A 12,467-nucleotide genomic window follows, 5' to 3' on the forward strand; every position below is an offset into this window, starting at 1 on the left:
ACCAAAAAGCAGAACTTTATTGGAAAATAATGTATATGATGAGAGTAACACTAGAAGACAGTAGACAGAGTTGAAATATTTCAGTAACACAATACAAGTCTTTTAAAATCCTTTTTAATCCAGTTTGGTTGTATACTTTCAGGATCACCTACAGATTCCCATTACAACCATACTAATTAATCTGTGTTTCTGTCATTGTTTCTCAAAAATCAGTTGAAGAAAATGTAAGACTAGAGTCTTGTAGAGTGTTCCAGATATTAACACAACATCAAATTGCAGCTCCTAACACTGTGAAGACTGCTGATAAACTTACATAACGACACTTTTTATTTAATACTGGAAAAAACTAATTATAAAATCACTGTAATTTGAGTTCTGAGACAAGGAGGAGTCTATTACAGGAGAACAGAGCAGGAGACAATATGTGAATCATCATATATATTCTTGACTAAAAAAATAACAAGCGAAGCATTACATATTTAGACAGCTCAGTACATTTCTGTCCTGACGGTTCAGTTAGACCCCAGCCTCACTGAAGTACACAGCCCATCATCGTTCCTATTGTATTTCTGCTTAACACCTTTTCAAGAGCCTGTATCACAAAGCGAGGCAGCTGTCTACCTGACGTTTCTTGTGTAACAAAACTGGCTCACAATCAGGTGAGATCCCTTTTCCTAACATGGCCTGCACTGCTAACTGACCTTAGAGCAAGTTCACTTCAAGTAGATCAAAACCGAGCAATCACATTACAGGAAAAATGGGGAACAAGCAGAGTCCCACAATGATAAACACAGCCTTCCTTTCATAATTGTAATATTAATCCATCAACAGCTTCTTAATTGATTCTAGCCATTATATAGTTTACCTCACTGAAAAACCACATGCTGCTGCCTCCATATTCTGGTCGGCAGTCATCATTTTAATTGTATTCTCATTTCCTTTATTGGTGTTTTCTTTTCTCTTTTTTTTACAGTCAACTGTTGGACTTAATTATTTTCTCACTGGTTTCATGTTATTTTTTTGGCAAGGCTTAATAACGCTTATTAGTTGGTTGCATTTCAAGTGTTGTTCTGACTACGTATTTGTCTCAACTCACATGGCTTATGTATGTGTCCGTTTTTTTTATTCTATTGTCTAATGTTATATCGATGACTTCATGGTTTTGATTTCATTTAACAGGCTGTAAGTAGGTGGTTTTCTTAATTTCAACATGCTCACAGCTGGGTTATGAAACCCAGAGATAACTGAAAGTGAAGCTAGGTATCCCAAAGAGAGCCAGACAAGATAACAGACTTTGCGATACAGGACTCAGAACGACACACAACAAGCAGAGGCTGCCACAAACTCTCCAAAAAATAACATCTTCTGACAGCAACGAGAGGTATTTCTACGCAGCCACAGAGCTACAAGGTACAAACAGACTTCAAGTCGGACAGGAAGTTTGTGCGTGTTTGTGTATGGGAAGGAAAGCTAGTGCATTCCCAGATTTCCCTGGAAATCAATTGCCATCAACGTCTGCCAGGAAATAAACAGGAAGTGGGAGGAGTCTAGTGCTGCGTCCACTTGATGCTCTTTAGATCGATGCCTTCTTGAACCATCTCCCACAGAGGACTGACAGAAAGAGATAATAATATTAAAACACATTACAACTTTTATCTCCATTGACAAAGAAAGACCCAGACAGAGAAACGGGAACAAATGTATGCATCATGTATGAGTCAGTATAATAACAACTTCACAGTTTTATCCATAATTTCTATCAGCTATAGTCATATTTTTCCCACCAAGTTAATTTCCGACTTCTGGGTACAAATGCTGACACTAAAAAGCCGGATCAAGAAACACAAGCAGTCAGACCGACCTGAAACCATCTCTTTCTAAACCGATTATTTAAAAATGATCCCCACTCGCACAGGATACTCTTTGCAATTCTTCTCAAAAAGTTGACTGTATTTATGTATTATAAACTCCTAGTGTTCTTATCTCTCCATGGTCGTTTACTCATCACTACTTGGTTTGTTAATCTCTCAACAGGCGACATAAATAGGTTGAAACTAATATTTTTGGTGCTAATCTGCCTCATCGGTCTTGTATCTTCTGTAAGAGAGCAATTTCTAATTCTTCGATTTTGACTGGTCGTTTGCTGAACATCATGCATACTGTTTTTTTTTTTACATTTAACTGTAAGCAAATGTTGTTCAGCCAGTGTTGAACCTTGTCCAAAGCATTTGAGAGACATTATTTATTACTCAGGCCACCAAAACATAAATGTTCACATAGACCCAACAGATGATAAGTATATATGTAACATCTGGGTCTGATTGTGATGTTTTTTGTGATTGCACACTCACGTTATGTATTTGATTCGTTTTTCTTTGTACATTACTTCTGCCTATGTATCCGTTTGTTCTAGGTTCGATGTGACTGCAATGCACATTTTTCTCTGGGGGACAATAAAGCAAAGTAAGGTAGGTACATTTGACCTTTTACCATTGATCTCTTACAAAAACTGTATGTTTGTCTAACCAAAAAGATGTTTCTAACCGTCTTGTCAAATTATCATATAATCATTTAAAACATAGTCATACTCCGATTGCCTTCAACTCTGTTAAATTGTATTTTTAGTCTTCATCCATCCATCTTCTCCCGCTTATCCGTGGTCGGGTCGCGGGGGTAGCAGTTCCAGCAGAGAGCCCCAAACTTTCTTTTCCCTGGCGACATCAACCAGCTCTGACTGGGGGATCCCAAGGCGCTCCCAGGCCAGCGAAGAGATATCATCCCTCCACCTGGTCCTAGGTCTACCCCTTGGTCTCTTCCCAGCTGGACGTGCCTGGAACACCTCCCTAGGGAGGCGCCCAGGTGGCATCCTAACTAGGTGCCCGAACCACCTCAACTGGCTCCTTTCGACACGAAGGAGGAGCGGCTCAACTCCGAGTCCCTTCCTGATGACCGAACTTCTCACCTTATCCCTAAGGGAGACACCAGCCACCCGGCGGAGGAAACCCATCTCGGCCGCTTGTATCCACGATCTGGTTCTTTCGGTCATGACCCATCCTTCATGACCATAGGTGAGGGTAGGAACGAAAATGGCCCGGTAGACAACGGTGCGGTAAAGCGACTGCAGTGCCGCTCCGGCCTATCTCACGCTCCATTGTTCCCTCACTCGAGAACAAGACCCCGAGATACTTGAACTCCTTCACTTGGGGTAAGGACTCATTCCCTACTTGGAGTGGACAGTCCATCGGTTTCCTGCTGAGAACCATGGCCTCAGATTTGGAGGTGCTGATCCTCATCCCAGCCGCTTCACACTCGGTTGCGAACCGATCCAGTGAGTGCTGAAGGTCGCAGACCGATGAAGCCATTAGAACCACATCATCTGCAAAAAGCAGTGGTGCAATCCTTAGTCCACCGAACTGCAGACCCCCCCCCCCACGACTACGCCTCGAAATCCGATCCATGTATATTACAAACAGGATTGGTGACAAAGCGCAGCCCTGGCGGAGGCCAACCCTCACCGGAAATGGGTCCGACTTACTGCCGAGGACCCGGACACAGCTCTCGCTTTGGGAGTACAGAGATTGGATGGCCCTGAGTAGAGACCCCCTCACCCCATACTCCCGCAGCACCTCCCACAGTAACTCCCTGGGAACTCGGTCATACGCCTTCTCCAAGTCTACAAAACACATGTAGACCGGATAAGCGTACTCCCAGGCCCCCTCCAGGATCCTTGCCCCAGGACGGAATCCGCATTGTTCCTCCTCAATCTGAGGTTCGACAATCGGCCTGACCCTCCTTTCGAGTACCTTAGAGTAAAAGGGGAACCACCACCCCGGTCTGCCACTCCTTCGGTTTAGTCTTGTTTGTGTTTAACAGAGACATGTTTTAAGAATTTACATTTCAGGAGGGCAAAAGGAAGTGTGAAAGGTGGATTTGAAAATGGTTGAGGACAAGGGGGTTTTATGGTTTAATGATGGGATGTAGGACCAGTTGGCTGTTTCCTTTCATGAGTATATAGTGGGACTGTAAGCTGTGTTCGGGGTGCAGAACTTCTTTATCCTCTGAGGATGATGATGTTACTCTGTTCCTGCATTTGAGATCTATTTCACTTGTATATTGACTTTCTTTATTAAATATAACAAAAGACAAACTTTGACCATGAATCATTTATCAGTTTCCCTCCACACTAACCAGTGAGATAGTTTGACTGCCCATGTTTCTTTCCGTTAGTCTTCTTTTGACTGACTGTGACCCTTTTATTTGATATAACTTTGGAGAGTTATTTTTACCGATTGAATCGATGATGACCGAACTAGCGGAATAATCTGTGTTAGAAAAAAACACAGATGCAGTTGAACTCACCTCATCTCTCTGAGCCTGTTGACCTGGTGAATACATTTCTTCGCTGTGTAGTCCACCTCTTCTTCTGTGGTGAACCTGCCAATACCAAACCTAACACACACACACACACACACGTTTACATTAAACTCCAAATCATTCATCTGAAGTCAAACCAAAGAACAGAAAATCACCTCTAATTGCTGATGTTCAGACAAATGTTTTAGTCTTTGAGATTAAAATTAAAAAAAAAATGCATTTTTGTCCATAAATCTCTGCTTTTCAAAAAATGTTCCACAAAACAATGATATGGAATTATGAACAGGGTCATTTTTCTGGATTAAGATTTTTTTTACTCTACATTTTTACTCTATTCTAATTCTTCTGGCAATACATAATACGGTGATGATGTCAGCCTTTGTACCTGATGGAGGAGTGGGCGAGTTCTTCATCCGTTCCGATCGCTCTGAGGACGTACGACGGCTCCAGAGACGCTGACGTACAAGCGCTGTGAGAACACAAACAATCATTCATTTTTGTATATGTTTTCACTTCGTGCTGTGGAGTTTCACTCGTCAACAAGTGTGTTTCTTACCAAAATACATTGTTTTAGAGGCAAAAAAAAGTTGCATTATCTGCCATTGTTGCACACATTTTAATAAAATGCGTCTGATTAATACCATTTGTTTTGTTGATTGACTAATCAATTGGTTGATTAATCATGGCAGCTTTTGATGGGACAATAATTATGCACACATACATAAGCATCCAAAAACACAATGGTCAAAAACTAAACGGGTAAAGTTACATTTCTAAGAATCTTCTCATTATATAAAGTGTGTGTCTGACCTCCCAGAAGACAGAGCGATATCCTTCAGCGCCATCAGAAGACTCTCTCCCTCCACATAGGCAAAGGACAGGTTGACACAGCCTGAAACACAAAGACAAACAGTCAGAAACAGTCATGTCGCTTGACTACTGGAATAAGAACATTTTTGTCGACATCACATGTCAACATAACCTCTGACTTTTGGTTCAAGCACTTTCAAACTCATGTATTCTGAAATTCAAGCATGTCACAGTGGTGAGTTTCACTTCTGTGTGTTTACCGGGGTAGCGTTGTTCTGCATCTCCATTCATGATCACATCAGGAAGCTCGGACATGATTTTTTGGATCAGACGATTAGCCAGCATGGATACTCTGTGGTGGTCATACTGCACAGAAACACACACATTTATTACCAGGATGTTTGGAAACACTTTCCTCAATAGCCCTTTCTCAATCGTCAAGCTTCAGCCTCCTCGGGTAGTGACCCGGAAATCGATTTCAGCGCGCCATGTTGAAGGACATCTAATTTCTCTAAATGCACATCGAGCATCGAGGAGGCTCTCTGGAGGAGCTATAACTGAGGATACACTGATGTATCCTCCGGGGATGTCTTTCAGGCAACAGTGATGTTTAAAAGGAGGCGTGACGCACAGCTGGACTTATCTAAGCCAATGACAGCTCTGCATACGGCATCCACTGATATTAAGCTACTTATGTTTTTAATAGAACTGCTTTAATCACGACACGATGTTTACAGTGAGAACAGCTGCTGAGGTCAGTGCAGAAAGCAGAACAGTGAGTATAATATACATCCCTCAATAATATATAAAACAGGCCTAAATTACTCTATTTGTAGGCTTTAGTAGATATATACAACAAGATAGATATCTTTCTAAAACCATATAGTGCTTCACATAATAAAATACACAACGGCTGTAGCCTGATATATATTATATGTTGTAGGAGCTGCAGGTGTGTGTTGTACAGTGTGTAGGCGTGTGTTGTACAGTGTGTAGGCGTGTGTTGTACAGTGTGTAGGAGTGTGTTGTACAGTGTGTAGGAGTGTGTTGTACAGTGTGTAGGTGCGTGTGTGTGTACATGCGGTGGACAGACGGATCTCAGTTGGTCTGAACATTTGAATTGAGAAAGGGTGTTCAGGTATGCTTGTATACCTCCATCTCCTGCTGTGCGATGCTGCAGGCGGCTCCCAGCCCAACAGCCAGAGGGGTGGGGACGGTGCCGGAGCGCAGCCCCCTCTCCTGCCCGCCCCCGTTCTGCAGCGGCTCCATACGCACTCGGGGACGCCGACGCACGTACAAAGCACCAATACCTGTATACACACACATACTGGCAATGTAACTTCAAAGCAGGTCCACTGAAAGCACCACAATCATCACAACTTGCCTCCCATGCTGCTTACTCTTTAAGAACATGTTTTACTTACTTTCAATTTCACTATAACTGCTTTCACCTGTTACACGTCAATGACATTTTATACACTGCTTAAATCTCTTCAAATATTGTCAACACTTGACAGCGTTTGCACTCAAATTGAAACTTGAGCTTCCTTTGGCACTTTCACTTTCTCTCAGTATTTGGATTGCATCTGCATTGCATCAGCTTCAACAGTGTCAGCCATTTCACATTTCAAGTTGTATGCAATTGGAAAGCACTGTGAACTGCCACATTGATGCAATGAGCTGCTGTAATAGACTGTCCAATGAGATAACAGTTAAAGCATATCTAGACCAATGCTACGGCTAACCTTTGGGGCCGTAGAGCTTGTGGCCGCTGATGGACATCAGATCAATCTTGTTGTCTGTGACGTCGAGGGGAATCTTCCCAACAGCCTGAGCGGCGTCAGTGTGGAGGAAGATTCCCTTAGAGCGACAAATCCGACCTGTGGCAGAAAGAGTACAGATTAATTATTTAACAGTTTCGATTAGAACACTTAAAAACGTAAGTACAGGAATCTGATGAAGGATCTATATGATTCCTCTCCTCTACGTTGGGCCTTTAAAACACACAAAAAAAAAACAGTTTAAGACGTAAATATTTGAAAACGCTTTCTTGGGTGCAAATGTATCAATATATTTTAAAACTCTGGTTACTTCGTATTTGCGTCCAGTTTCAGCTGCATTCTGTGTATGAAAGTGTTATGCAGATATAGATTTATTATTTGTAAAATTGAGTATTTGGGAAATTATGACCGCAATTTGTGCATGCCCATTTTAGTTTTGAGTAATACCTTTGCACTATGAAACAACAACAATTATGGACTACTGTCTAATGACTTTGTGACTTATCAATGCTGCACCTCTTCAAGAACAAATGGAGGTGTCTGCTGTGCCCAATGTTATTGAATGTTGGATCTCAACCTGGCTGGGTCATAGGTGAAACACTATGTGGTCATTCTAAAATGTGATTCCTGCCCAATGTGTGGAGCGGATAACGTGCTGCCATGCTTACCAATCTCCTTCATGGGCTGATAGACTCCGATCTCGTTGTTGATGGTCATCACCGAGAGCAGAGAGGTGTCGGGACGGATGGAGGCCTCCAACAGCTGTACACACACAGTTTTTTATAGAAACAATGACTTGTGCATCTTGTCTGTACTCGCTGTGTATGTTTACTCTGTGTTCACCTCCAGGTCCACCAGTCCGTTCGACTGGACTGGCAGGTAGGTGATGCTGAATCCTTCAGACTCCAGGACGCGACAAGAGTCCAGAACACATTTATGCTCCGTCTGCGTGGTGATCACATGACGCTTCTTGGCCTTGTAGAACCGTGCCACTCCCTGCAGGAGAGGAAGAGGCAGGGTTAGCACTGACTCTAAAGACTGGGCTAAAACTCAGTGTTGTTTTTCACTGTACTCCAAAAGCAGGTATCACACATTCGAGTAGAAGCCTATTCTATTAATTTAGAAATATATTAAAAGTGAACTAATCGAGGGGACGCAGGGCAAGGGAGTCGACATTTGTGAAAACTATTATTATTTTTATTTTTTTAAATGGTTTGTGTCCTGCCTCAGTTTTATTTCATCTTCTCTGTCATGAGTATACACTGCTCCACAAAAGGGCTGACAGTTGAACTGAACTTTCCTGTTAGCAACCAAAATCTTTGTTTTCCTTTCTCAATAATGTTTTGTTTGTTTAAAAAAAAAATGCACCACAGTGCAGAGAAAATATAGCAAAGCTCAGAGAGCTATTGTGACCAAAAGCGAGACGGAGTGATGAAGAGGAGGAGCTGAGTGAGACCTTGATGGCCATGTTGTTGGACTCAGTGGCTCCGCTGGTGAAGATGATCTCTCTGGGATCTGCTCCAATCAGATCAGCCACCTGCTGCTCGACGAGAGAGAAAACACACAGTCAGTTTCTCTCCAATTCAGAGTTAATCAAATTATATACACAACTAAGTACACATTTTACGTAACAAATAAACATACAAAAATGTAAAAGCAAATAATGGTTTACACCATACTAGACAGTGTATTGTTATGAGCACAAATTGTTCAGAATCAGAAACAGGTTACAAAGTATTTATAAAAGAACCAAGTGATGCAGGGATGATACATTTTTTGGCCAACCTGGCACTTAGAATTATCCTGGTTTGCTCAACCAAAATGCAGTTATTGTTTAATACTAGAGAGATAATCCTCATGATTAAAACCACTTGAAAATAAAAAAAGTAAAATAACTTTAGTTAAGCTATACAAACTACACAATGGCCCTTTGACCTAAGTCACCACCACTAGCCTACAGACTTTGCTTGCTTAACCTTTTCTACAAATTCCTTTCTTCATAGTTTGCCAGATCACAAATAAAAACACAAAAAGACTGTAACAGCCGGTAAACCTCTTAAGTCTCATTTAGCCATCACTTTTAAATAAAAGCTTCATAAGTGGCATTTACAGACATTTCATTTAGTAATTTAACGCGTTGTATGGAGTCATCTAAGCATGTGTTTACCGCAGACCGTGTTTCAGGCATCTTACCAAAATCCTATTAAAAAAACATTTATTTTGAGATGAAGGAACCCGAAATGTAAAACTGCCGAGTCATTTCCTGGATTCAGGACTCATTCCTGCAGCAGATGATTATATAATGGGTAGACATTTACTAGAGCTTTTTGAAAACCTTTTTTTCTGTTTTTGTATAACTTGATTGTTTCTCTAATCCCTACCTTCCTGGCTTTCTCCATGGCATTCTCGCTCTCCCATCCAAAGGCGTGTGTTTTGGAGTGAGGGTTACCGTAGTAATTGACCTGGAAGGGCAACATGGCGTCCAGCACCCGGGGGTCCTACCCAAACAAATACATGTGTAAAAAGTCATGTATTGATGCAAGATCAAGTGCATGCATGTATGGTAACACTATGTATTAAATTGAGGCACATGCATACAATAAAGCAACACTGTAACATGTCATTTGTTTGTCTTGTCTTTTTGATAGCTACAGTATGTCTATGATTGTATTGTGTGTCCTTCTTGAAAAATGTGTAATAAAATCTAAATATATATATAAAAATAATAAGTCAAAAGTGGCAGTTAGGCCCCTTTCACACCAACGCGGTTCCCGTTCTAGCTCTGTGCTTGCACTCTTCTGGTTCGGAACCAGCTTTTCTTTTCAACCGCCGTTATAAAACACCGCCCAGAGCCCGACTGGTGCTGCCGCGGCTGCGTCATGACGTCACCGTTTACGTTGCTGATTTTCTTCCCAACGGCTCTCACAATAACAACAATGTTGCTTTTAATCATACGAAGCCAGATTAAATTAAATAACTACTTCTCAACCCTTGTACTTTTCTCCGGAGTGCCGTGGTTAATTGTTTATTAATGTGGTTCAGCGGCATTTACCGACCGCTGCCCGCTGTTTTGCATGTATTGATTCCATCCGATATAGAATCACACTAAGCCTGGTTAGTGTTGCCTGACTTTATAAAGTGTGTGGTTGCGTTAAAGTCATTTTGCTCAGCGCTACGGCTTGCTACAACTTTTATTTGCCAGGTTGATCCCGCCTCCGACGTATGCGGTTCTTGCTTCTAGGCCGACAATTTTTTGGAGCTTGCAGCTTGGTAAAAACCGGTTTTCGGGGCAAAGACTCGGGGCAAAGACCCGGCTCCGCTGCGGTGTGAACAGGAAAAACCGGTGCTTATCAGGCTCTAGCTCCGAACCGGTCATGGAACCGCGTTGGTGTGAAAGGGGCATTAGGGTCAGTTACTCATCGGGCGTCCTCCGATGACCTTGTGACCAAGACAATATGATTGGTAGCAGTTACCATGGGTGTGGTTGCCTGGAAGTCCATGTAGAGCGGGCGCAGCTCATCTTTCTCCATCAAATCTACAGCACAAAAATAAAAATAAAAACTCATTAAAAATGCCTATACAACATCATTAATAAAATAATAGAATTCATGTGAAATGTAACAACATTTAAAAAGGTAAACAAAAGTAATTCAGTTATGGTGTCAGCTTTTAAAACGTTGTCACCCTTTAAAAATAAATAAATAAATAAAATAGTAACTAAATAGTCATACCATCATAATCATGAACAATGTATTTGGTAAGTGTTCATTTATTGTATTTGATTTAGTTATAAATAATGATAATCCATTACATTTCAACACCAAACGACAGCCAGCTGTTTTTCACAGTCAACCGTTTAAACTGATCTGCAGATCCTGGACCAAAACACTGCATTGGATAACAGTCAGGTCACCATTACTTAACTATTTCAACTTTATTATTTCATTACATTTGGTGTTTGTATTACTTCTCGTACACCTTTTATTCATTACTCTTGTATTGGTTAGGCTTAAAATGTTGAGCAAGCTTTGGCCCAATACGCTATTTCAGGATGAATAAAGTTATACTCATTTTATTTTAAATGACTAAAAATATGATATTACGTGTAAACATTTCTGTCAATTAATTTTCTGTCATTCAACTTATTCTCGAGGAACTGTTGTTTTGAAGTCATTTTGCATTTGTAAGGCCTTCTTCTCACCTTAAAAGCAGTGATCACATAACGTTCAGTTATATGTTGTGAAGTACTCAACTGCGTCACTTTTGGATTATTTGAATGTTAGCTGCTATGTGGCTCTAATAATCAGCTAACGTGCTCTTACCTTTCGGTTGAGAGCTGGCGGCTCTTCCCAGCCAGAGAGGGAGCCTGGAGGCTGGCCTGAGCAGCAGCGAGGTGACAGTCCTGCCCTGGGAAAGCATCTGGACGGTGGGTTGGTTTCAGCTGGAAACACGCTGACCTCCGGTAACAACAACACGCTGACCGTGAACACAGCACTGGAGTACACCGGTTTTAACCCGTATGACCTCCTGGTTTACGTGGAAGAAACGGATGGTTTCACGATTCAAGAATAAATGTTAAACGTGAGAGAAGTTTGGTTTAGTTTGAGAAACGTTGTCCCGTTTTAGTTTATATGCATGTTTTGCTATGAATCGCTGTCAAGGTAGACATGATAACAACTAGCCCTTCCTGTAATGACTTTCAAAATAAAACGTTTTATCACTTAAAAAAGGTATGTGATACAAAATAGTTTGCACGGTTGTTGATGCAGAGGAAATGTGGTTACTACGGCAGCTTAAAGATATAATTAGAACAGATGAATATAGAGATTACATAATAGTTTAAATTAAGATATATATAAACCGATATTAATGGAGTTGAATTAAAAAAAGTTGGAAAACCATATGAAGACAAAACATTGCAAGTGCATGATGTGCATCAGACGAGACGCCAGACTTATCAAAACATACTAACTATGATGGCTAGTGGCAGTATCCTATCCATTTTTTTTTTTTAAATACTCTTTAGGTAAATGCTCAAAAGAAGTATGTTTTTTACCATAGACTGTATGTTTTTTACTCAAACGGTGTAACATAAAATACTATTTTTCATTTATTTTGTGATAACTCTTGTTTGCCATTCGATATTTAAATGTTTTGTATCGGGTTCTTTATTGTTCTCAGTTTGCAGACGAATTGTTCATTAATAAAACACAAATAAAATTACATTACATTATTGAAACTATTTTACTTTCTTTAGTTTGCCTTTGTCCTCTGCAGCTTGATCCTGTGACTCTCTGCAGCTTGACGCAGCTCGGTGTTGCTGTTGCACAAGACACGGAAGCGGGGGTGGGACTTCCTGTTAAACAAACTGAGCTATCATTGGATGATTTGCGTTGTTTTGGTGCCGTGCGGGGCCTATACGTGTCGTGTGATTGGTCGGAGCCAGGAGTTTATGAAACGTGGGTTCAGCCTCCCACAAAGTTTAGGTAAAACCAATACAGT

General features: G+C 41.1%; 1 protein-coding gene across 1 annotated transcript; it reads right to left on the reverse strand.

Moving 5' to 3' along the window:
- Window positions 1–98: 98 nt before the first annotated feature.
- On the reverse strand, window positions 99–11,634 carry nfs1 (NFS1 cysteine desulfurase). The gene is made up of 13 exons (XM_034082988.2): window positions 11,288–11,634; window positions 10,439–10,500; window positions 9,347–9,463; window positions 8,422–8,505; window positions 7,809–7,961; window positions 7,634–7,727; window positions 6,930–7,064; window positions 6,337–6,494; window positions 5,445–5,550; window positions 5,185–5,266; window positions 4,760–4,843; window positions 4,360–4,449; window positions 99–1,611 (listed from the first exon to the last, which is right to left on the reverse strand). Exons 1-13 carry the CDS (start codon window positions 11,382–11,384, stop codon window positions 1,548–1,550), a joined length of 1,326 nt encoding a protein of 441 aa, XP_033938879.1. The 5' UTR covers window positions 11,385–11,634; the 3' UTR covers window positions 99–1,547.
- Window positions 11,635–12,467: the final 833 nt, after the last annotated feature.

The sequence above is a fragment of the Pseudochaenichthys georgianus genome, chromosome 5 (assembly GCF_902827115.2).
Source record: "Pseudochaenichthys georgianus chromosome 5, fPseGeo1.2, whole genome shotgun sequence".
Lineage (NCBI taxonomy): Eukaryota > Metazoa > Chordata > Actinopteri > Perciformes > Channichthyidae > Pseudochaenichthys > Pseudochaenichthys georgianus.

Bases quoted from the DNA above. Each gene is read 5' to 3' on its own strand.
- nfs1 (XM_034082988.2), bottom strand. From the start codon at position 11,384: ATGCTTTCCCAGGGCAGGACTGTCACCTCGCTGCTGCTCAGGCCAGCC. The intron at 7,962-8,421 runs GTCTCACTCAGC...CCTCTCCTGCAG, and splicing joins CCAACAACATGGCCATCAAG to GGAGTGGCACGGTTCTACAA. The intron at 1,612-4,359 runs GTGAGTTCAACT...TCTTTCTGTCAG, and splicing joins AACAGGCTCAGAGAGATGAG to TCCTCTGTGGGAGATGGTTC.